At 48.2% G+C, this 25,219-nt stretch overlaps 1 protein-coding gene across 1 annotated transcript; it reads right to left on the bottom strand.

Moving 5' to 3' along the window:
• Positions 1 to 699: 699 nt before the first annotated feature.
• On the bottom strand, positions 700 to 25,219 carry PRSS56 (serine protease 56). The gene is made up of 16 exons (XM_063306719.1): positions 25,051 to 25,219; positions 22,265 to 22,453; positions 20,970 to 21,023; positions 18,362 to 18,551; positions 17,960 to 18,068; positions 17,707 to 17,866; positions 16,895 to 17,037; positions 15,844 to 16,003; positions 15,257 to 15,448; positions 10,525 to 10,686; positions 9,337 to 9,439; positions 8,098 to 8,242; positions 5,833 to 5,974; positions 3,609 to 3,698; positions 1,681 to 1,805; positions 700 to 898 (listed from the first exon to the last, which is right to left on the bottom strand). Exons 1-16 carry the CDS (start codon positions 25,217 to 25,219, stop codon positions 725 to 727), a joined length of 2,307 nt encoding a protein of 768 aa, XP_063162789.1. The 3' UTR covers positions 700 to 724.

Raw genomic sequence — 25,219 nt, 5'->3', positions numbered from 1 at the left:
GCATAGTGTGAATCAGGAGACGGAGTCAGAAAAGTCAAGATGGTGGCTGTGACTGCACGATCAAAGCCACCCTCTTGATTTTTTGGCACATACATCCCTCTCCGTGTCACCTTTGCTAAGAATTCAGCCTCTTTATTTATTTTATTTATATTACCGCCCATCTCCCCGCTGTTTGGATCAGGTTATGGGTCAACCTATCATGCAAGCTCAGAAAATGGATTAATACAGGAACCAGGTTCAGGGAATTGTGTGCGTGTGGCCAAATCGTAGTCCAAGTCCTAAAACGACTTTCAATTTTAAAAAATGTTCAAAAACTCCATGAAAAAAACCCTCAACATCTCATATTTGTCCACTTCTAACACGTGCTGGATGGGGAATTTTGGGAGATGATGATGATAATAATAATAATAATAATTTATTAAATCTATATGCTGCCAGACTCCCAGTGACTCTGAGTTGAAGTCCATACATCTTGAAGTTTCTGAGGTTGAGAAATACGATCTAAAGCATTGGAAGGGCTTCTTGATCGCCACCCCAACTCACATGCAGGATGGTCCTGAGATATCAGCCTGAACAACAGGTAGACATCCCTACACCTCTCCGCTTCCAGCAGCCGGACCTCCTCCGGAGTCAGCCTTGTACCCCAAAAGTGGGCCATGGCCTTTGGCTTTTCAGCCTTGCTTTGCAGGGAGTCCACTGGTTTGGCCTTCCTGGCAGTGGCACGTTAGGTCTTCAGGGTCCCCAAGGCAAGAGCAATGATTTCAGGCATGCTACGATAGAGCGAGTCCTGCTCCAGGCCCACCAGACCAGTGAAAGTGGTAGTCCTCTGTCCAACAGTGACTTGGATGTGAGCCCGGTAGAGGCCTTTGTTGTTCTTGGAGCCCAAGTCCACCAGGATCTGGGGGAAAAGGGGAGAAGAGAGAGGAGGAGACCTGTAGCCTGGGTTCACACAACACATGGAAACCCTAAACACAATTATGTGCACCAAACAGGTGATGCCCTGACAAATAAACTCTATGTTGGTTTAATGAGATGGCCTGGAACCCAGACCATGGCTGGGTTCCCTGCAAAAAGCTTAACCAAGGCACTTGGTTAGCACTAACCAAGCTTAGTATGTTGTGCAAAGGCTGTCTCTGAGGCTTCACCTGACCTGGTTAAGGCTACTCGGTGAAGAGAGCCAATCTCTGTCCGCCCTTGGAAGGCTGTCATCTCAGAAGGTCAAAGGAGACCCAATGCTAGGCACCAATGCCAATCCTCATGGCTTGCTTGACTCCCCCAGGTACCCAGGGTTTATGCGAGAGCCCAGGTAGACGAGCAAGCAGGGAAGAAATGAGGCAGGGCTGGACAATGTCTTGCTCCAAGTCCTCCCACGCCTAGAGCCAATTCAGTTCCTAAGCCACAAGGCTCAGTGTAAAAAACACTGAAATTTAAAGTCTTCTTTAAGTGACTTTATGCATTCTGGGCAACATTTTTAATTGGTTTGCTATGAGTGTCCTCTGGACTTACTTCCTCCCTCCCTCCCTCCCTCCCTGCCTTCCTTCCTTCCCTCCCCACTTTAGTCTCCACCATTGGATTCCCTGGTGGTCTTCCATCCAAGTATTAAACCAGCCTGAGCTTGCTTACCTTTGGAGCCCAGACAACATTGGCCAACCTATGCTCCACAGATACATGGAGACTCACCTCCTGGAAATTCATGGTGAGATCCTGCTCAGGCACTTGCAGAATCCAACGGTACGTCTCCTGCACAGAATGGACACGCTGGGCAGATTCGTTCACACCTTGGCAACTGGAGCCTGTGGCAAGGGCTGGGGAGGAGAAAGACACGGGGTCAGCCTTTCAGAGTGGAAAAGCAGTGTCTGAACCAGAGGGCTTCTCGGAGACCAAACCCTTCTCCAGACTTTTGTGGAGATCAACAAAGATCCTCCATGAGAAGCTGCTAGGAGGAAACACCATTTATGGACTTCTTGAAGACCTCTCTGCTGACTTCGCTCCACCTCTTTGGACGGTTGATGTTGGCTGGTGTCCAGCCAACCAAAGCCATTTCTCCTTCTGACCTGCAAGTGGTGGGGACCTCCTAAGACCTCCCACATTTGGAGCAAGGATTTGCCACTGTGCTACAACCTCTCCTAAGGACTCAAGGACCTGCTGCTCAGCAATGGTGGTGCAGCTTCTACCCATGCATTGTTAACGGAGAAGGAATCTCAAGGAGCCACTCTGAAAAAGGTCTCCCGGGGTGTTAGGAGACCACATCTAGCTGGACTGGATGCTACGCTAGGCTGACCCAGCCAACGGCGTGTCCTCTCAGGTGGAGTGAGTTGACATGAGTTGGGGACACACAGGAAACAACCAGTGATGATACGGTGGCATCAGAAAGAGCTATTTTTTCCAACCTGCTTTGTATTAGCCTCGGGGTTCCTTTATAGGGTGAGAAGGGGATCAAGAGGCCTCTGGAAGTCAAACCACTATCTTCCCTGCCTTTAAATGTCCTCAAATCATGAAGAATTGCACCAAGACTGGGCTATTTTCGTAGTGAATTTCAGCAGCATGATCCAGGGTGCTGAGAGGGCGTGCGGCCCACATGGGGTCCCACTTGCCACCACCAAGGTCCCTCCTTGCTGTGGCTAAATAAAGAAACACACCACCGAGTCATACGCCAGTGATGCACTCAAGCACTTAAACTCATTCCTGCCTTGGCTTTAACAGGCTGAGCGAGGGGAAGGAAATCTGAGGTTTATAGCTGGTTTTGTGGGTGCCCTGGACCCAGTGCAAAGAATCAGCCCTGTGGCTGGAAAGGTGCGCACATGAGCCTGCTGGCCAGCCCCACGGCTGCAAGAGGGGGAGAGGGTCCAAGCAGGTCTGGCAGGACTCCATAAAAAGGAGCTGGAAGACTCAAGGCAGTGTTTCTCAACCTTGGCAACTTGAAGAGGTGTGGACTTCAACTCCCAGAATTCCCCAGCCTGCTTTGCTGGCTGGGGAATTCTGGGAGTTGAAGTCCACACCTCTTCAAGTTGTCAAGGTTAAGAAATACTGCTCTGGTGTGTTTTGATCTCCTCCAGGAACAGCCCTCTAGCCCTGCTGGGGTGCTGCTGGGCCCTGTGCAGCACACACAAGAGATAATAAACCTACCATTACTCCAGATATTAAGGATTGGCTGTTGGAAATATGTAATTTACCCATTCCAGAAAAGGCAATATTTTCAACTAATTGAAGAATGAAGCAATATGTTCTTCTTTGGTATAGTGTTCTGATATTTCAAAGGATGCAATGGTATTTTTAGATAATTTCTTTTTATCTCTTTGTATTTTACAATAATACAGTATAGTATTGTAAGATGTCTTTTGTACACCGGGGACATCAAGATGTTTAACTTTTATGTTAGATGTTTAGTACAGCAGTTTGTTAAATTCTGTTGGGGTCTTTAAAATTGGGGGGGGGTCTTTTTTTTTCTTTTCTTTTTTGGTTTGGTTTAGTTTCAGTTTTGTTGCTGGTTTTTTATTAAATATTTTTAATATTGCATGGCTCTTTTCTATTGGTTATCGTTCGTATTGTTTGCTTTTTGTAATCTACCAAAATAAAGAAGAATAAAGATTAAATTTAAAAAAGGCTACCACTCCGCAGTTGATTCTCCTTTTCCTCCGTGAGATCGGTCCCCAAGCTGCGTTTCTCCCGCTGAGGAGGGGTTCTGCTCACCAGGGAATCTGCCGCAAAGTAAAGTGGGAAAGAGATAAATTCGGTTGGTTGTCCCAAAGTTTAACCCTCTAGGAATGAATTCTGGGCATTGCAGCCTATAATATCTGGAAGATGTCAGAAAAGAAAGACAAAATACAGAGACAACCTTCTGCTTTGTTCAGCTGCTTTGCGACAGTATCCACTTTTAAAGTGTAACAACATCCACTGGAGTGGGCAGCTATATTGAATTTAAATACAGGTAGTCCTCATTTAACAACCATTCGTTTAGTGACAGTTTGGACTTAAGACAGTGCTGGAAAAAACGACTTATGGCCGATCCTCACACTTACAACCGTCGCAGTGTCCCTGCAGTCATGTGATCACTTTTTGGGCACTTGGCAACTGGTTTGTCATTATGACAGTCGCAGTGTCCTATGGTCACATGATCGCCATTTTTGACCTTCCCAACCAGCTTCTGGCAAGCAAAGTCAATGGGGGAAGCTGGATTCGCTTAATGACCACATGATTCACTTAACAACCATGATGATTTGCTTAATGACTGCCACAAAAAGGTCATAAACTTGGGTCAGATTTGCTTAATGACTGCTTTGCTTAGCAACCAAAATTCTGGGCCCAATTGTGGTTGTTAAAGGAGGGCTACTTGTAACAACGACATCCCTCTGATAGAAAAGGTACATATTGTTAAGGCCATAGTTTTCCCATTTGTAACATCCAGCTTTTTTTTGTGTGTGTGTCAGAAGCACCTACCAAGGCGCTTCTGTATTGAGAGGATTTGCTGGTGACGTCACCGTTGCCCAGGGGACGCCCAAGGGGGCTCCTTTCATGTCCGTTATTTTCCCACTGAAGTGGTACCTATTATCTACTTGCATTTGCATGCTTTCAAACTGCTAGGTTAGCAGGAGCTGGGACAAGTTGACGGGAGCTCACTCTGTCACGTGGCTTGCACTCTTGGTTTCGAACTGCTGAGCTGCCGACCTTAATGGTCCCCTGACTCAGCGTCTTCACCACTGAGCCACCGTGGCCCCTAACATCCAGCTGTGAAAGCTGGACCATCAGAAAGCCTGAACAAAGGAGAATTGATCCCTCAAATTGAGAAAATTGCTGAGGATCTCTTGGACCGCCAGAAGAACAAATCGTTCAATAACTGATGAACCCAAACCAGCCCACTGACTGGAAGCATGATGAATGAAACTAAAGCTTAGACATTTTGGACAGCAAAGGTAAAGTCTAGAGCAGTGTTTTTCAATCTTGGCAACTTTTAAGATGGGTGGACTTCAACTCCCAGAATTCCTCAGCCAGGTTGCAGAGCTGGGGAATTCTGGGAGTTGAAGTCCACCCATCTTACAGCTGCCAAGTTGGAAAAACACAGCTCTAGAGTCATCAGATGCTTGGAGATTCAAAGGCCATCAAAAAGAGGCCCAATGAAAACAAGGAGGCTAGATACTACCACTAACAGGACAAGCAAGAGTTTACAAGGACTCAGAGAAGCAGTTACTGATGGAGAACCTCAGCAAAAGGGAACCCACCAAATCACAGAGTAGCCCACTCTCTGCCAAAGTGGGGTTATAATTCAACACTGCAAAATGAGTTGATGGTCACTAGTTTAAACGCTTTCCTTGAGGACAGGAATACACGTAAGTGACTAACAGAGGAAACAGTCTTACATTAAATCAACGTTTTGGCTCATTTAGTTCTGAATTCTCCTTCCCCAACGTGGTGCCCTTCAAATGTGTTGGCTGCACTATTTGCCTGGCTAGAAATTATGGATTTCCCTGCCTAGCAGATTTAGAAGGCTCCAGGTTAGGAAAGGCTGATTTTCTAATGTCTCTCCATGCTTCACTTTTAATTTATATCCATGCTTTGTACAACGCAGTGCTTCTCAACCTGAGCAACATCCAGGTGTCTGGACAAACACCCAGCATTCCCCAGCCAGCATGGCCATTGCTGAGGATTCTGGGAGCTGAAGTCCACACTTCTCAAGTTGTCCAGGCTGGGAGACTTGATGTAATTGATAAAAAGGAAATCATGCCCAATACATTGCCATGTCAAAGTTTGCAGTTAGTTTGTTTCCTCAAATTTTCAAGCCTTGGCATACCCCATCTGTCTCCTTTTCTTTCTTGGCCCTGCACCTTGGCCACGTACCATTCAATGCAAGCATTTGTATTGTAGTGGCATCTCTCTCGGGTTCCACATCTGGAAAAACATCCAGGTGCAGTTCTTTCTGCAGCTGCTGAAGGAACATCCGTCCTTGGATTCGCAATTCATCCACCTCCTCTTCTGTCAGCTATGGAAATACGAAAAAGTGGGACCAAGCAGGCAGACATAACAATGGGCCAAGGGGTCTGCAGATGAGGTACCATCCAGTTCCCCACCACAGGGATGAGTGGAAAGGAGATGAAGCAGATGGCAAGAACTGAACCAAAGAAACAGGAGCTGTCCTGCACCATATGACTGAAACACAACCAACATCAACTTATAAGGGGCTGTATTCACACAGCAGACCCCACCAGGGAAGTTAAAGGTTTTGCAGCTTCAAGCCCACAACCTGGTAAGACTGGCTGGTTTTTCTACCTTGGTTTGATCTTGGTGGCTGGTCACAGTTGTGCAAGACTAGATCCTTCAGTTAGTTTATGTTTTAGAATATTTTGCCAATCCAGGAAAAGAGCTAATTCAACGATCAGGTGAAAGGTGCTCTGTGAATGTGTGGATATGGCCTGGCTGTGTGTATGTGTGTGTTTGTGTTAGTTTTTGAGGAACAGGCCTTTTGGAATAGGAGCATTTCCCAGACTTGCATTGTCTAGACTTTCTCCTATATTCTGGAGTTCTGAATTCCCGGACGCAGTAGGGATCTTCCATTGTTCTAATTCTTATTTCTAGATACAGCTGCTTATACCCTTGTTGCGGTGATCACCTCTTTATGCACCTTCTCCCTCCTCCAGTTACTAATACAATCACTGATAAATCTCTGCAAAATATAATAAGATGGAGATCTCCTGTGCGTGTTGATTAGTTGCAAGTGTATTTTTTCATGAGTGGAACCCAAGTGCCCATTAATAAAACATGGCACAAAAGTAATCTAAGGCTGGTATTCAGCTAAAATGGAGTAGGACAGACTGCGGTTCAAGGTGCTAGGCAAAGCCAGTCTTTGTCTTAGCAGGCACTGTGATCAAGGAGTCATATTAAGCCATCATGTGGTGTTACGTGGAATTTTAGGTTTCATTATTAGCTTTTTAGTAAAGGTGATATTAGCATTTTAGCATGGCAGCCGCTAGGCCTCTTTTCTAACCTTAGGAAAGCATGTTTTTCCTCTGAGCCAAGGCCATTCCTTCTGGTATGTGAGAACTAGCCTTTTCAGCAACTAAACAATAGAGAGCATATTCTGAAAGTCCTTGAATATGCTTGCAAGTTTTTTTTTCCTTTTTTATTAATTAGTAATTGTTCAAGATATAATTAAGATAATACAAACCCAGCTGCAAAAGGGACTTAGGTAACTCATAAATTTGGCAGTTGTGGAATGTTATCCGTAATCAATGTTTTCTATTGTTCAATTCTTACTTGTAATCAACGTCTTTTATTGTTGGATTAGTTGCTTTCTGACGTATCACACATACCGAATGTATGTATCATTTATTTCTGTACCCAGTAAAAAGACTTGACCGCCCCCCCCCTTAATAAACACTCTTTGCTTTGCCTGAAGTACTTGGTGATCCGTATATTCAGGAGGGCGAAAAAGCCACTTTTGCAAAAGGTAAAATCTCTCCCAAATACAGTTCCTTCACCTCCACACCACTTGGGGCACCTGAGTTTTTAGGCAACAGTGGTTTATTTGCCCAGCAAATAACAGAGAATGTCTGCACTGCAATTGGGTTTAGCGTATCGTCCAAAGTCAGCAAAAGTGTCAGTTTACATATGAACACATGAATGTCAAATTAGTATTCAATTCTGCTTTTAGAAGTGTATAAATTAGCATCAGTTACACCTGGGGTGAAGCAGATAACTCAGTCCAGTTCAGACTGAGTAAAGAGCATGTGTTCCTACGCAAACTAAGGTTGTGTGAAGAATTCCTGCACTGAGTGAGGGTTGGATTCAGTGGCCTAAGTGGCCATTCTCCTCCTAGGATTCTATGGGGCAAATAAAGGCATCAACTACAGCAGTGTTTCTCAAATTTGGCAACTTTAAGACGTGTGGACTTCAACTCCCAGAATTCCTCAGCCAGCATGGCTGGCTGGGGAATTCTGGGAGTTGAAGTCCACACGTCTTAAAGTTGCCAAGTTTGAGAAACACACCGAACTACAGATTTCAACAACTACTGCTCCTCTGATAATTCAAGTTGCAATCTGTTTTTCCCGCTTCTTTTCAAGGCAAAATGCCATACTGTCTTTGGCTGTCAGGCTCCAATTCCCATACCTGTAGGAAATGCCGGGTCTCCTGTCCAGCCGGTGCAGTTCCAAAATGCTCAGCTGGGGTGCTCAGCTCCTGCATCCAGTCAGCCAGGTTGGACCCTACGCCTTGGAACAATGAGGCAAAGGAGGGGAGAAGGGGTGGACGGAGCCTGTAAAGGCAGGAAAAGGGGGTCAGCCCAAGACTATCCCACTCCTGCCGTGAGAATGCCAGGGCCCGAAAGGCAGGATTTTGCTTACTATCCTTTTAATGGTATGTGGGAAAGACCTTGGGAGACGGGGCAAAGAGGTACTGCCTAGGGAACAGTCAGATAAGAGACAGCTTAGCCCGCAGCTAGATAGTGGGCAGAGCAAAAGGCTCAGGAGGGACCCTCCCTAGTTTTTCAGGCTGCAAAGGAGACACGTAGACCAGACAGGAAACACGACCAGATGAGCAAATTCCGCTTTATTGTAAGGCTACATTAACAGAATCTTGCAAGGGGGGAAATTGTACTTCCAGGCTTGCAAGATTCTGTTAATGTAGCTTTACGATAAAGCGGAATTAGCTCAATTGGTCTTGTTTCCTGTCTGGTCCACCTGGGAAGACTGACAATCCTGTGTCAACATAGTGGATGCAGACTCTGGGGATGGGGGGACATAGATAGGGGGCAGGCAAGGGGCATGGAGACCCCACTGGCTTCCTTCCAATTTATCAGGGTTTGCAGTTGATCAGGAGTCCTGTTCTTGCAAGGAAACGAAGGTGCCCTGTTCATTTTCGATGACCATCTTTACACTGGGATTCTTAACTCCATCAATATCAAACAGGGTTCCAGGGTTCATGTTATCTTGCACAGAAAAATGGCCGATCCTTATTGCTCACTTCACCACCACCCCAAGGAAAGCCTTCCAACCCCTCCCCAATTCTTTTAATCCAATTTAATCCAAGTTATCTTCCCAGCCACTGGGCAACCTCTAAAAATTCCTTTTTCCTCCTCCCCAGCTCCTTCTTTGCTGCTCTTCTGCATGGTCTATCAATTTTGGTGTTTTAGCAATAGCAGGTAGACCAGCAGCTTCCTAAGTCACTTGCCCATCACATTAAGCCCGTCCTTTTTATACCCATTGCGTGCATGATGCATGTAAAAAAAAGGCGCAGGGCTTCAATTCCATGGTTGTGAACACCATCTTGACTCTTTTTAACTGCCTCCTCCCCCAGAAGATGCCCCTGGATGTGTGGAGGCGCCCAACGAAGACACAAAGGGAGCCTTACCTTTTGAGAAAAGTCTGGGCCTCTCGCTTCTGCATTTTCCTGAATTGGGGCAAGTGACTTCCTCTTCCTCTTGCAATTCCAGCTTCGGTATTTGTACCCTGGTCTTTAAGGTAACACAGGTGTCAATTTGGGAAAGAAGGTGCCTTCTCATTGTTGCCTACAGCAACTTCAGGAGGGTTGGGATTTGGAAAGCTGAGCGGAGAGCCCTTCATTCTAGGCCAGTGTTTTTCAAACTTGGCCACTTGAAGATGGGTGGACTTCAACTCCCAGAATTCCCCAGCCAGCCATGCTGGCTGGGGAATTCTGGGAGTTGAAGTCCACCCATCTTCAAGTGGCCAAGTTTGAAAAACACTGTTCTAGGCCTTTGAAAGCTATATGGAAGTCAGTTCCCAGATATTTAGAAGATCCGACTGTTACACAGCCAGCCAGTTGCAAGTTTCTGTGTTATCTGTGGAAAGACCTTGCTTCTTTGCTGGATCATAGGAAGGACATTAGAAAGAGAATCCAAAAATTTCCTTCCTCTCGTACAAGAGAATACATTTGTTCTAAAAAGGGAATGGATGAGTTTTGGAATTCTTGCAAGTGTTACTTCCCAATAAATCTTGCTAAAGAAAATTCCCTGCTCGGAAAAGAATCACTTTTGGTTTCGCGCAGCTGCCAAAAGGTCTAAGAAACTTAAGGAACCCGTCATTTTTCATGCTTCCGCGTCAGCCGGAAAAAAGTTGGATGCTTTAAGGAATCTGCTCATTGGCATTACAGCAGCTCCAAATCCAACTAAATCCAACTCCAAAACTAAATCCAACTAAATCTGACCTCATTTTGTTTTAGTGAAATCCAGGAGAATCCACAAGGGGTCAGAAAAGTCAAGATGGTGGCTGTGACCATGCAGGGAAAGCCCCACGCCTTTTGTGTGTGTCGTGCATACAATGCCCATTAAAAAGGGTGGGGCTTTGGTTGCATAGTTGATTGCCATCATTTTGACTTTTTTGACCCCCATGGATGTCTTTGCTGAAAACCAATTTGACTTATTTAAATGTAGGCTGGTTCCATGGCCCATTCCATCAAGCCAGATAAAGCACCTTTCACACATGTTAAACTTGGTTAGTATTAAACTCGGCCAGCAACAGGCACAACAGCCATTTCCACCCCCCACTCCCCAAAGTTCACCAGGGGAGGCCCAGCGAATACCTTGGGAGTCCAGGTGCCCTTGACGGGGGAAGAGATACCCGTAAACTTGCTTCACAAACTGGGGGATGGAGTGTGTGAAGAAGGAGAAGTCAATCCGAGTGCGGAAAAACTCCTCCGCCTGGCGCAGGAACTCCAGCAGGATCTGGAGGTAGGAACGAAGCTCTGGGGAGATATTATTGTAGTTGTTGGTCCCACAGTCCGCCAGAATTTTAGACTGGCTTTTGTCCACCTCTACAGACCTTCCCAAGGACCTGGGATAGGCAGACGTTGTTGTTTAATAATATTAAATGTATTGTATTATTATTATTATATTTTTATCCCCCCTTTCTTTAATATATGGGAAGGAGAGGATGAGAGCGAGGCAGGGACCCTCCAGGTTGTGCTGGAGGGGAGTTTTCAGGCCACCCCACCCCCGGGCTCAGGTGGGGCTGAGCAGGGCTGGAGGGCCTGCGAACAAAGCTGTCACCTTAAGCCGCTGTACGGGAATGACTTGGATTTTGCTGAATTGGGTGTAAGTTTAGCACACTTCATGCACCTGGCCTCTCAAATCTAATAGCTATTGTGGATTCCATTTTTGTCAGAATTTGAAGGGGGGGCAGGGGAATTTAAGACTCTTCCCCTGGATATACTGATCAGCCTTCCTTCCTTTCCTCCTCACCACAATTTTCTTTCCTCTTCCCCTTGCCTTTCTTCCTTCTTCTTCTTCTTTTTCTTCTTCTTCTTCTTCTTCTTCTTCTTCCTCTTTTTCTTTTTCTTCCACTCTCCCTCCCTCCCTTCCCTTCTCTTCTTTCCTCTTTTTCTCCCCTCCCTCTTCCTCTTCCCCCTCTTCCTCTTCCCTCCTTCCCCTTTCTCTTCCTCTTTCTTTCCTCTTCCCCTTCATTCCTTCCTTCCTTCCCTTCCTTCCTGTTTTTCTTATTTATTTATTTATTTATTTATTTAATTTTATTTTATTTATCAAATTTTATCACCGCCCATCTCCCTCCCAAGGAGGGACTCTGGGCGGTTTACAATAAAATAGAATTAAAAACCAAAAGAGTTATAAATACAATAAACACAATAAAAGTAAGAATGTGATAGAATCAAGATGGGCAAGAGTTCTTTATCAGACCGTGGGTATAGTAGATCCATCAGAAGTCACTCTAGGGCGCTAGCCAAAAAGCTTATCCTTTTTCTTCTTCTTCCTTGTCCTTCCCTTCCTTTCTCTCTCTCCTCCTTCCCTCCCTTCCCCTTTCTTCCTCCCTTTTTTAGATTTTAGATTAGATTTTTTTAAGATTTTTTTTATCCCTTTATTATTTTATATATTATTATATTATATATATATTATATATATTATAACTCAAGGCAGCAAACATACTTAACACTCCTTCTTCCTCCTATTTTCCCCACAACAACCCTGTGAGGTGGGTTGGGCTGAGAGAGAGGGACTGGCCCAAGGTCACCCAGCCGGCTTTACTGCCTAAGGCGGGACTAGAACTCAGAGCCTCCTGGTTTCTAGCCTGCAGCCTTCAACACTAGACCAAACTGGCTCCTTTACTCTCCCCCTCCCTTCGCTTCCCTGCCCCCCTCCCTAAATGAGATCAAGACATTCATAGCCTGTTTTGCTTGGACCCAAACACCAAGAATGGAAGAATGGGGGAATTTTTTACTCATGTCCTTCTATTATAATCACATCCTTATTAAGAAAAATGAAAGTTTCAATACTACTCCTTGCGATCCAAAAAGAGTGATTTTTGCCTTATTCCGAACTCAGATGTGGAACTGATACTATTAGCATCAGCCAATTTAAAAAGAGGCTGAATAGCCAGGGGGTGGGGGGAAATAACAGCATGCCTGATAGTTCAGAGGGGCTCAAATAAGCATGGAAAGTGGCATTTATGGGGAAATTAGCTTATTATCTGAAATCCTGAGCAGGGAAGCAGCTAATAAATTTTATAGAGAATCAGTCAATTTTCATAACATATCAAGATGATAAATGTAAGAGTAACTGTATAAAATGCTCGTTGCTGTATCCCTGATTGTATATTACCGCCCTGAAAACTGGTTTGTACAAATATTCATGGTTGAACCGGTTCCTGTAATCCCACTTTCCCCAACGTGGCGCCCTCCAGCTTCAGAAGGTTGCCATTGTGAAAACATAAAGCCTCCTATGAGTTGAATTCGACTCCTGTTGACCTCATGGAAATGTTCCAGCAATTTTCTTGATGGCAGGAGAAATGTGGTTTCCACTGCCTTTTGTTTGTTTGTTTGTTTCTGGGTGGTGGGTGGTGGGTGGGTTGTTTTTATTTCAAGTCCTAGCCAAATCTGACTTTGCTTCACTTTCTGAGATCAGCCAAGGCCTGGGAGGTGCTTCTGTTCTGATGGGAGTGTACCTTAAAATTTTTGCAGTCTGCACCCCTTAGAGGAGTGGGCATGTCTCCCTGAACCCTGTCTGAAAATCAGCCTAAAGCAGTGTTTCTTAAAGTGTGGTCTGAGGGGCCCTGGGGGTCCCCCAAGACCCTCTCAGGGGTCGCCGAAATCAAAATTATTTGCCAGACATTGAAGTTATTTGCAAAAATTTAAAACTATGTCACTCTTGTCATTATTACTGCTTGTTTGTTAAAAAATATATAGGGCCTTTTCATGAAAAATATTTTATTTATGTTAATATCAAAAGGGTTTAACGTTATTTTTACATGATTCAGTGAATAAATATTCTACGAATCTGTCCTTTTCAATTTTTAATCTGGTAAATATCGATGTGTATATATAAGCCTTACCAACCAAAGCTCTTTTGGGGTCCTCCATCATTTTTAAAAGTGGGAAGGGGTTCTGACAGGCAAGAAACACTGAGCTAAAGGCATAAGAAGACCAAGTTTTGTTTCATCTCTTCAACAGATCAAGGCTGATCCAAGATTTTTTTCCATTGCAAGCAAAGGCTGCAGGTCTGCTTCACAATGGTGTGGTTTGCTTAACCATGGCTTACTGGATAAACAACCATGGGAGACTTCCCGACTGCTATGGCCATTTCCAAGAACTCCTAACCCAGGATTAAGAGGAAACGATGATAGTTAAACCATTACACATTTGTTTACCCAGCCCTACATTTTCTCTCCCCAGCAGCATTCAGCGTAAGTGATACCTTCCAAAATGCATCTCTTCTGCACCGCAGGTGGGCCAATCTGATTTCCTAGTAATTTGCAAAAGATTTGGGGGAATTTTTGAGCCTCAGCTCTTTAACCATATCTGATCGGCAACAAGCAACTTTTTCTCTCTGCAAATAATGATACTGAAATTAAGAATGTGTGGGAGAACCAGGGCGGATTTCTGCAAAGAAGGGCTGCACGCTTTATTCAAGAAAAGAATGACATGTTTGAAGTGATGTCTTCACATAAATGCTGCTGTTACATGCGTCCCAATGTTTGACATATGTACGCCCACAGGGAGGGTGGCGTGTCAAAAAAAGTCATTATGGCAGCTGCAACAATGCAATCAAAGTCCTTTTTAATGTGTATCCTCTCCCTGCAGATGCGCATAATGTCATGACGCCACTGTTGCCATTTGCCTCTTTGACCGCCCTCCCACGCACACCCATGAGCATGTCTTCTGCTCACAAGACATGCAAAACCATATTGTAATGTGGCTTCAGTTACCATCTAAACCAGTGTTTCTCAAACTGGGCAACTTTAAGATGTGTGGACTTCAACTCCCAGAATTCCCCAGCCAGCATAAAGGACAATCAGGGGCATCTCCAGGGAAGGCCAAAGCCATGTCACTGAAGTAATGCACAAGGTGTGCAAAAAAGAGTGAGGTTTCAATCATATGGTTGTGCCCACCATCTTTTTTAAAAAATAATTTTTATTAATTTTTTTAAATCTTTTAATAAAAATTATTTTTTAAAAAAGTAAAGCCAGTTTGGTGTAGTGATGAAGGCATCAGTCTAGAAACCGGGAGACCATGACTTCTGGTCCCGCCTGAGGCACAAAGCCAGCGGGGTGACCTTGGGCCAGTCCCTCTCTCTCAGCCCCAGGAAGGAGGCAATGGCAAACCACCTCCAAAAAACCTTGCCAGGCAAACTGCAGGGACTTGTCCGGGCAGTCTCCGAGAATTGAATTGGACACAACTGAATGGATTAAAAAAAAAAAAACTTTAAAGATTTTACTTGAATAATAAGAAATACGTTCAAAGAAAGAAAAAAAGAAAGATATAGCAAAGTGTGGAAAACGAAGAGAGAAAAGAAGAGAGAAAAAAGAACACAATAAAAAGACAGAAAGCATGAAGAAAAAAAATGTTTGTGTGTACACACACTCTCTCTCTCTCTCTCTCTCTCTCTCTCTCTCTCTCTCTCTCTCTCTCTCAGAGATGAGAGAGGATGTAGAAAGTGAAGGCCAGGTCCCAGTGGTGGTGGGAGCACTCGGGGCTGTGACCCCCAAGCTGGGAGAGGGGCTCCCACAGACCCCAGGAGCAACCTCAGAGCTCTCTGCCCAGAAGGGTGCAGTGCCAGGAGCAGCTGAGATCCTGCGCAGATCCCTCAAACTCCCAGGCCTCTGGTGGGGGACCCGAGGTTCACTGAGGAAGACCCATACCACCCATGGGGGTGAGAAGGGAATCTTTTAAATGGTTGCGCCCACCAACTTGACCCCCCCCCCCGTGGATGCCGGGTGGTGCATCCCAGGCTGGACTAGACGACCTCTAAGGTCCCCCCCCCGACTCCGCCGTTCTCCGCTCACCCGCTTCCCCGGAGGGGGGCACTCACCGCACTGCCGCCTCTTCCCCTGGCACTTCTCCTGCGCGGCCCGGGCACACGCTGCTGGGCTGGGCGACCGGGAACAGGGCTGCGCGTAGAAGGCGCACAGGCGACGGAGCTCCGCCAGCCGCTTCTCTCCCGGCCCCGCGGCGGCCGCCGCCCGCCACTCCGAACAGCTGGGCTCCCGGCTGGAGGGCGGCCCTGAGCCGGAGGAAAGCAGAGGGCGGCTGGGCAGGCGGGCCCTTGGGAGGGCCCCTGCGCAACGCGGGCCCGGAAGGCCCCTCTGGGACGAGGAAGCGGGGCCGACCGACGACCCCGGGGGCGCGTCCGCCCAACCCGCTAGTCCGCGCTCGGCTAGCGGGGCTAGTTCGGGGTTCGGCGCCCGGTCGGAATGCCTCAGCTGTAGCCGTAGCCGTAGCCCGGCAGGAACCCCAAAGCCGCCCTGCGGAGCCTCGGCTCGGGCTTCGCGCTTCGTGCGAACGCCCCGCCGGTTCGGCTCAGCCGGGCGTCGGGCCCCGCGGGTCGTGTGAATCCACCCTTTGGTCTACGCTGCCCCCTGCCGGGGCCGCTGGAAGGGGGCCGCCCCTCGCACTCACGCGCCATCTGCTGGCGGATCCAGTCCGCAAAGGCGGAGATGCGGGTGTACACCCCCGGTTTCCCGCGCTCCCCGCAGCCGGCGCCCCAGGAGGTGATTCCCTGCAGGACGTAGCGCTCCAGCAGAGGGTCCCAGCAGGTCAGGGGCCCCCCGGAGTCCCCCTGGAAGGAGAAACGGCTGCAAGTCCGAAGCAGAAGGAGAACGCAGCTCCGTCCGGAGGATGAATGAATCCCCGGTTGTATGAATTCATCATGCCATCAGGCGGAGGGCATTAAGGGTCTCGGGGGTCGGGGTGGGGGGGCGGCGGAGTCAACGAAAGTCAAGAGGGCAACTGCAACTGTGCAATCAAGACCCTGCCCTCTTGACCTTTCTGAGACACACACGCCCCCTCCCACAGATGCCACTGACTCCCCTGGCCCGGGCTAGTCCAGTTCCCACAATATTTTGCTCTCTTGCTTGCTCATGTTTGCACATATGCACAAACGCACATGCGGCTGATCCAGTTTGAGACCCTCTGCTTTTTCCTCCCTCCCTCCCTCCCTCCCCACTTTCGCTTGCTGCTTTCACAGGGTGGGCCACGGAATTCATCCACTTCCTCGGTTTGCTGCGTAGAGGGAATGATAAACTGGCTGAGTTCCCCCAACCGCTTCATCCTCCTCCACCCCCCACACGCCCAAGGCGGAGGGGAGCCCAACGTTGCCTTTCCTGCCAAAGCACCCCCTAAGTCTTCAGAGGACTTGGCAATGCGTGCAGGATGAGCCCAACCCACGAAAACTACCACTGATGGTTTGGTTCCATTCGTATCCTGCCATTCCTTCAGGAGCTCAAGCCAGTATCCAGAGCCCTCCCTCCTCCTGGCTTTTCCAGTCACAACAACCCTGTGAGGAAGGGTGGGTGGAGAGGGAGCGACTGGCCCAAAGTTCGTCAGGGAGCATCCATGGCTGAGGATGGACCTTTGCCACTGCGCCCGCCGGCCACCAATGTGCAGGGTGGGACCATCATGTCCAAACGCCCTCCCTGAACGCCAGTCCCCTCTTACCCTGGACTCTCACCTGACAGGAGTCGATGCCTCCCGAGAGGTACCCAGCGCAGAACATGGCACTGCTGATAAGCTGGCTCCCTAGAGCACCACGGCAGAGATCTTGGGCCAATATGGGCACCTGAGCCTCCATGACCACCTCAGCAGGCGGCCCATCTATGAGAGAAGCAGATGGCCTTATGAACGCCCACACCGCCCAGGGACAGTCCCCGCTGGCTTTCCTCCCCCTTGGCAGGCAGGCAAAGGTAACCAGGCACTGTGAGAGGCTGCAAGAGGGCAATTTCAGCTCTTCCCTTCCTCCTCCTCAGATCCAAGTCCAGGTTTTACTGGCCGCTCAAAAGCCAGGGACAGCTGCAACCTGGTAGCACCTTGGGGCTCTTTTTAATGACTTCCAAGGCAAGGGGACAATTTTGGCCGGCCAGTTGTCCCCAGGAGGGCGATGCAGTGATCTTCCACAGGAAGCCACGGGGGGGGGGGGGTCGTCAAAACAGCCCAGCAAGGCCCATCTTGCTCCCTCGACTGGCCTACCTCACAGGGGTACAGGGAAGGGGATGGGTCGTCATGGAGAAAATCTGTCTATGTGGTTGCTAGGAATGGAAAACAACTTGATGGCACATAATCAATGTTCCCAAAGTTTTGGAATTCAGTTCCCATGAGCCTCAGCCTGCATGGCCTCATGACCTTAGCCCAAGCATAGCTGGCTCGGGAATTCTGGGAGTTGCAGTCCACCCGTCTTCAAGTGGCCAAGGTTGAGAAACACTGGTCCAAGCCATCTGGAAGGGAGCAGTTGTTCTCGCCCTGCGGGTCCCCCAGCCCCACCACTACCTTCATAGAGCGAGCCCCAGCCAACGATATAGCAGAGGATCTCCTGGCTCAGCTCCATGGCCTGCTCTGGGAGGCACACGGGGGTCACCCAGGCTGAGGGGCGCACGGGAGCACTCAACTCTAGCAAAGCCACATCCCCGTGGAAGGTCTTCGGGTTGAACTGCGGAAAGAGAAACAGGCCGTTGCAGGGGGAGAGCAGCGATGGGGACGGGGGACTTTTCCACAGGAGGGCAGGAGCAGGCTAAAGCCTCACCTTGGGGTGTGGCAGGATGCGGCTGACGGGCACCACCTGTTCACCTTCGTCCCCCTTGGTTAGATCGTAGTCGCCCAGGACCACAGACCAGGCCAGCTCGTTTCGGCTTCTGCCAGCAGGGCAGAAACCAGGAATGTTAGTTATTTATTTACTGATTTAGTTTTCAAATTTATATAGCCATCCATCCCACAAACAGCACCCCCAACTGTCTTTCTTCCCTGCCTTGTCCACCCCAACACGAGGCAGGTGTTAAGAGCCATATTTCTCTCCATCCAGAAGAGTCTGAGCTTAGGACCCCTGATGAACATCCCCCCCACCCCTTTTCCATTCACACCTGCTCCTGCAAGTGAAACGGGTTTGGCCCTGTTTGGTATTTGGATGGGAGACCACCCTTCGCCTTACCCGGTGAAGCAGTGGGCAGCTGTGAGGATCCAGGTGCTCCCCACCAGTACCCCACTGCACATCAGCTCTCTGTTAAGCAGCACCGACGCCAGCCACGGCCACGCACCAGGCCCGGCCCGGCTGCCGCCCACAATCTTCCCCTTCGCCAGAGTCACATTAGGGGCAGGTGCCCCACGGTGCCCACACGATTCTGAGAGGGAGACAACAAGAAAAGATTAGATTCCAGCAACTGGACAAAGGACACTCAGGGTCAGCTCTCTGCTCCCCAGGCTGCATGTTCACACAACACATTTAACCAGGTGCCAGAATTTACCCATTTTCTGGGCTTAAAGAATACACCCAGGAACATCTAAACAACAGGGCTGAATTCAGATTACAGATCGTCCCTGATTTACAACCATTCATTTAGCAACCGTTCAAAGTTACAACAGCACTGGAAAAAATGACTTATGACCAGTCCTCACACTTATGACTGTTGCAGCATCCCTGCGGTCATGTGATCAAAATTCAGACATTGGCACCTGGCAAGTATTTATTACGGTTGCAGTGTCCTGGGGTCACACAATTGCCATTTGCGACCTTCCCAGCTGGCTTCCAACACGCTAAATCAATGGGGGAAGCCAGATTCACGTAACGACTGCAGCAAAAACAGTCATAAAATCAGGTGTGGTCACATGGTGCCTCATTTAACGACCACATCGCTTAGTGACAAAAGTCCCAGTCCCAATTGTGGTTGTAAGTCGAGGACTACCTATAGAGGCTAAGCCACAGAGAAATAAACCAAGATAAACAGTAACCCAGCTCTGTATGTTAGAGCCCCTCAATCTAAGTGTGTTGTGTGAATACTGGGGCTACATTGGCCTAATTTGGAAGCCCACTTTGCATTTCTCATAGCAAGCCTCTAGGGCAGGGTGGGACCACCCCTTTGCCCTGGAAGACTTGGGGGCACGGTCAATGGTACCACGATGTCATCAGAATGGGCGGGGCTGGGTCTGGGTTTTCTAGAGGTTTGAAAAGACTTGAAAGGGCAGAAAGGGAAGCCTCAAGCCTGTCTCAGTGGGTCCAAGAAAGTTACCCCTTCTTAGGCGGCTCTGCAAACTGCAAATAGGGTGCTGGTGGCCATTTTGCCTCTGTTTTAGTCCCCGAAACACTTTAGGTATGAGACAAAAGGGCCCGGACACCAGAGCCACAGCTGATTAAGCTTTCCTGCAGAGAGCCCAGAAGAGTTTGTGCGCGTGCCAGATCAGTTTGCTGGATTTGGAAAATGGAAGCTCCACTGACAAAGTTTCTCCCCTCACAGCTTCTTACAGCTGTTACCTTTAAATCAGTGTTTGTCAAACTTGGCCACTTTAAGATGGGTGGATTTCAACTTGCAGAATTCTCCAGCCAGCGTGGATGGCTGAGGAATTCTGGGAGTTGAAGTCCACCCAACTTAAAGTGGCCAAGTTTGAGAAACACTGCTTTAAATTAATTCACCTGGCAGGTCAAACCACCAATGCAGCCTCCTCACACCCAGGGCCCTCCAGATGTGCAGTCCAAAGCCATGCAGGCTAGGGAATTCTGGAACTGAGATCCAACACATCTGGAAGGCTCCCGGTTAGGGAAAGCTAAATTAAAGCCAGAGCATATTAAATAGCATGCAGATGCTTTAACAGATGGTGCTGCAAGTTTACAGGCTAAGAGTTCCTTTGGCTCGACCTGCATTACTTTACAGGGACTGATTGTGGAAAACATGAACCTGCGGTAGAACACCACGATATCCTTTTTGTTTACTCAGTTGAAAGTTATCTCCAACATCTGTCAATACGTAGACCAGCTTTGCCCGAAGCGGACAGGTACACATTGGAAAAACAAATGAATACATGCCTGTATACAGATCCCAGCAAGGCCTTAGATCGGTGTTTCTCAACCTTGGCCACTTGAAGGTGTGTGGACTTCAACTCCCAGAATTCCCTAGCCAGCCAAGCTTTGGTGACACGCAACTATTTTTAAGTGTAATTACTTCAGAAGCAGGCAGCCTTGTCCCTTGACTGCCCTGCCTGCTCTCACCAGAAGCTTCACCATTTGCATTACTGCCTGCCAAGCAGCACTCAAGAGCACAGGAGCGGGCAATGCCACCTGGCAATCCTTATGAAACTTGGGTTCAACAAGAAAGCTTTAGGTTTTCCCTGTGGTCGGCATTTCATTCTAGATGCTGCTTTCTGAGAGCATCTTTGGCTCCAAGATAGAAAGCCGGACAGAAGCATGACGCTGTTTGGGCAGATGTGTCCTTCTGCTCCCTTCTGTCAAGCTTAATCCCAATTAACAAGGTGACTCAACTGTCCCGTGAGGTCAGCACTCAGCTTGCCAGCCCTTTCAGAGCCCAGCGCTGACCTTTCTCCTTAAACGAAACAGCAGGGAACCAAAGCATCAAGCCTGGCTTCCCTGAGCCCTGCTGTGGCCCTGATGCTGCTAAAGAGAACGGCAAAATGCATGTGAAATAGCCTCGCAGGCACAGGAGCACATGAATTAAGCTGGGATCTAAGTATTGTCCGCCCACTGGGCAATACTTCCTGCTGCTTCGAGGACAGGCAGCTTCCTGCAATCATGCTCGAGGTTGCATGCTAACCTGGAACAGGCTGATCGGCCACTGCATCCAAAGAGTTCAGATCATTTTCAAGCCCTGTAAGTGGATAAGAAAGAGGCAATAAAGCCAACCATCCCCTCCAGGCATCTTACACAACAGGCTTTTAATTCTGGGACAAGACAGCACAAACTGTAATTTTGTCTATTAATCATTTATATTGGAGGTGCCCTAGTTACTAAGAGGGAGGGGGCGAGAACAGTAGTTGAAAAAGCAAGATGTCCAGAAGAAAGTCTACGCTGGCTTTCATTTAATTTACTATTGTATTCATTAAACAGAAATAAGAGGATTGCTCTAGCATGCGGCCAAGTGCAATTTCCGGGGTAACTTGAAGGGAAGAACTGGAGCTTTGGGGAGATGAACACCCCTGGGGGAAAGAACAGAATTCTGGTTTGCCATAAATCAGTGTTTCTCAAACTTGGCAACTTTAAGATGGGTGGACTTCAACTCCCAGAATTCCCCAGCCAGCATGCTGGTTAAGAACAGATAGCTTGTTCTGGGGACTTCTGGGAGTTGAAGTCCACCTGTCTTAACGTTGCCAAGTCTGAGAAACAGTATCACCAGGCTGTTGATGTTCTCTGTTTAGTGACCACGGCATTCGCCAGACAGCATGCACAGATTGCTTTTTCAGCAATACATGAGGTGGTGGGACCAGCAGAACCCCCTTGTGCCAGAGCAAGCTGTCTGTTCTTACCTAGCACCAGCCTTCTGGGTTCTTCCCAGGATCCTACTATTTTTTTACCCCAAGATGCTAGGGATTTAAAATGAGACTTCCTCAAAGAATCCAGGCCCTGAATATGAGGTTTAAGAACATGGTCCTTGCTGAAGTCTTACCTCCCCCACTTAGATCTGAACCTAATTTAGACACAGTATGGTTCAGAAAAGATGCATCTGAGCACAGGGGCCTGGAAACGCCGCATCTTTCTGCAGCAATTCCAAGAAGCCAAAAAAGACATAGGGGCTTGAAAGAGCTGCAGAGGGGTGTACAGAGAGCAAGTTCCAAAACACTGCAGACTGTGCACGCTCCAAATTTGAAAAATAAAATAAAATAAAGAGTTGCTTGAAAGAGTTGCCCAAGGAGGCAAAAGCAGCACGCTCCACTCTTCCCAGTCCTATCTATGGCACAGCAGACTGGAAGAAAATGGCAGTGCCCATCTTCCACCTCTCTCACTCAGACAATGACCACCCAAGATTCACGGGAAACCTAGACAAGAGGGTGGGAAAGTGACGCTTCCCTGGCCTCACCCCCTGGGATGCGGTCACTCATGGCATTCCTTCACTCGGAGCAGGCAGTGGCTGGCCATCAAGGCAAATGCGGTTGCTGGGCTCCAGGTCCTGGCTCAAGCACAGGAGCTGGTAAGGAGCACCTACTTTGCTAAGGGCCCAGTTCCTGGCCAGAATCTCTACAATTGCCCAGGCTTGCAATACTGCTTGGCAGCTGGGCAGGGAGACTGAGAGCCACCCTGAGGCTGGAGAAAGAGGAGGTGCAAAAGAGACTAAAAAGCTGTCTCTGGGACTCTAAGCAAGCTCATGCCATGCATTAGTTTGACTGCACGCTAAACGCAATGTTAATTTTTTTTTAAAAAAAAGCATCCTTCCTGTTGAGAGTAACTCCTGATGATTTCACAGACACAACCCAAGCAGTGTTCTTGCCTGCAGCAGTGTGCACAAAAGCAGTTTGCCCTGCCTTCTTTGTTTTTGCTTTTCGATTTCATAGTCTAGACAACCGACAGGAAGCTCTGGCATGGGCTGGTCCATGAAGTCACGAAGAGTCAGAAGCGACTGAACGAATAAGCAACAAAGTCTAGCCTACAGAGGTCTGATGTCCTAGTGGTCTCCTTTCCAAGTACAAACCAGATCTGATCCTGCCTAGCAGTTGGCCAAATGCTGCCACCTACTGAAATGCTGCATGTACTGCAACATAGCACAAATACACCCAAGAGACAACCAGGACAGGGTCTGCTGGTTTCCCAGCTGGCCCTGTTCTTTCTCCTCCCACTCCAGCTAACACAATTTTGGCTGGAGGGCTACACTCCATTTTATTTATTTACTTATTTAAACAATATCTATACCCACCCGTCTCACAGCAATGACTCTGGGCAATGTGCAAGAAGTTAAAATCAAGCAACCGTAAAGCTGAACAACAAATAATCTACAGACAGTAATCAAAGTTCAGGATCAAGATTTTGCATGGTGCGTTGATAATGGCACATGAAAAATGAACCAGAACTCTTTCTTTTTTCTTTTTTTTTAATGAGGGTTCCAGGAGATCTGAGGGCTGACATAGGGGCTATGACCGTTTAGAAGGTTAAAGGAAAAAATAACATAAATAAAAAGCTCCACATTTTCAACCCATTTTCTCAGAGTGGGCTCTGGGGACCACAAAAGGGATGCTAGTACGCTGAATGGGTGTCAGGGACTCCGTCCACCCACTGGCACCCTGTAGAAGTCATAAGGGTGTCACACATGACATCGTGCAAATAATTTAATTTGAACAAGTTGCATCACTTGTGTCATGTCACAAGAGGCGTGTTGCCACTGCCCCACCCTATGGATGCCCATGCGGTGCCTCCATACTTCTATCGCTGTGTGGTCCACATGGCTGGCAGATCCAAGAGAAATGGGGGGAGGATCTTAGCACTGACCCCCTTGTGCAATCGAGGGGTAAGAAAACTGCAGTGAAAGGGCGAGAAAGTTGTCGCACTCACAAAAGGATCTATAGGACCAGATCCTGCACATCCAGTAGGAATACCAAGAGACTTGGGCGAGGAATTTACGTTTTACTGAGTGGGGGGCTCCTACTCTTGGAGCAGCATGCCATGGAAAATCTGGATGGCCTTGTCCCTCTTTACTTTCTGAAAAGCCGCAAAATTGGAGCTGTTCAGAACGTCTTGATCTGTCATCAGAACCCTGGGAATTCTCTGTGCTGCGGCGGATGGGTCAGTGACCCCTCGGCTCTGTTCTCCTGCGCTGTTTTGATGGATCTCTGTTTGGCAGGATTTTTACTTCCATTGTAACCTGCCAGGAGTCTTTGTGGAGTGGGGCAGCATAAAACTACAAGCAAGCAAGCAGGAAGGGGGGAAGGAATAAAGGGAGGGAGGGAGGGAGGGAGGGAGGGAGGGGGAATGGGAGGGGAAGGAAGGGAAAGGCAGGAAGGAGGGAGGGAGGGAGGGAGGAAGGAAGGGGAAGGAGGGAGGGAGGGGGAAAGGAAGGGGAAGGCAGGAAGGAGGGAGGGAGGGGAGGGAGGGAGGAAAGGAGATAGAGGGGAAGGGAGGGAAGGAAGGTAGGAAAGGAGAAGGAAGGTGTAACGGTTGCCTATCCCAAACACTCACAGACTCTCAAGCGGGAGCTTGGTAATATCTGATTTATTTAAGAATAGTAAGCAAACACAAAGAAAGCTGAGAATGAGCAAAAGCGCGCCAAATACAAACTAAAAACCCTCGGTGCGAATGTGATCCCTCCCCCCGTACAGCCGTTTCAAATTCCCCATCCCAGGTGCTCCTAACGAGTTCTGCTAATCAACGGGCAAAAAGGACCTTGAACACAAACGATAACCCAAACACATTCCATCCCAATGAATAGAGATAGAAGCCTGGTACAAGGTCCCCCAGCAGCTCCCTCCCAACCGGAATGCGCGTCAGCACCATGGCATGCGAAACGTTACGATGTACATTGAACATTGCAACGATGAACATGACATACCACCCCCCTGAAAAAATACATGGAAAATACATAGAAAACAATAGTTAAGCAGCAGGCTTCAAAGGGTACGCTAAGTGAAAGTGGCGAACTAAATCAGGAGCATTGACATGGCGAGCAGGCACCCACTGAGGGTGGGGGAAGTGCTTCCAACGGATTAGGTATTGGAGGGGGTTTCTAAGCTTGCGTGAATCGACGACCTCCTTGACTTCAAAGTGTTGCTGGCCATCAATCATGAGTGGAGCAGGTGGAGGAGGTTGGGGGTGCCAGCGGGTGGAGTGGTGGACCGGCTTGAGCAAGCTGCAATGGAAAACAGGGTGTAATCGTTTTAAATTGTGAGGCAAGTCCAGCTTGACAGTAACAGGACCTCTGCGAAGAAATACATGTCTTCTTCGACGTCGGCAGCCCCCTTGGCCACGGTTAATCATCGCGATGCCGGGGGTGACTTGGCTGGGACTTTCGTCGCTCGATCTCCGGACTTGAGTTTTGGGCAATCTGCGGCTCTTTCCCACATCGGAGACACTGTCCTCGTGCAT

This window comes from Candoia aspera, chromosome 6, assembly GCF_035149785.1.
Source record: "Candoia aspera isolate rCanAsp1 chromosome 6, rCanAsp1.hap2, whole genome shotgun sequence".
Classification (NCBI taxonomy): Eukaryota; Metazoa; Chordata; class Lepidosauria; order Squamata; family Boidae; genus Candoia; species Candoia aspera.
The sequence above is the reverse complement of the archived record's forward strand: the minus strand, read 5'-3'. Positions and strand labels throughout refer to the sequence as shown.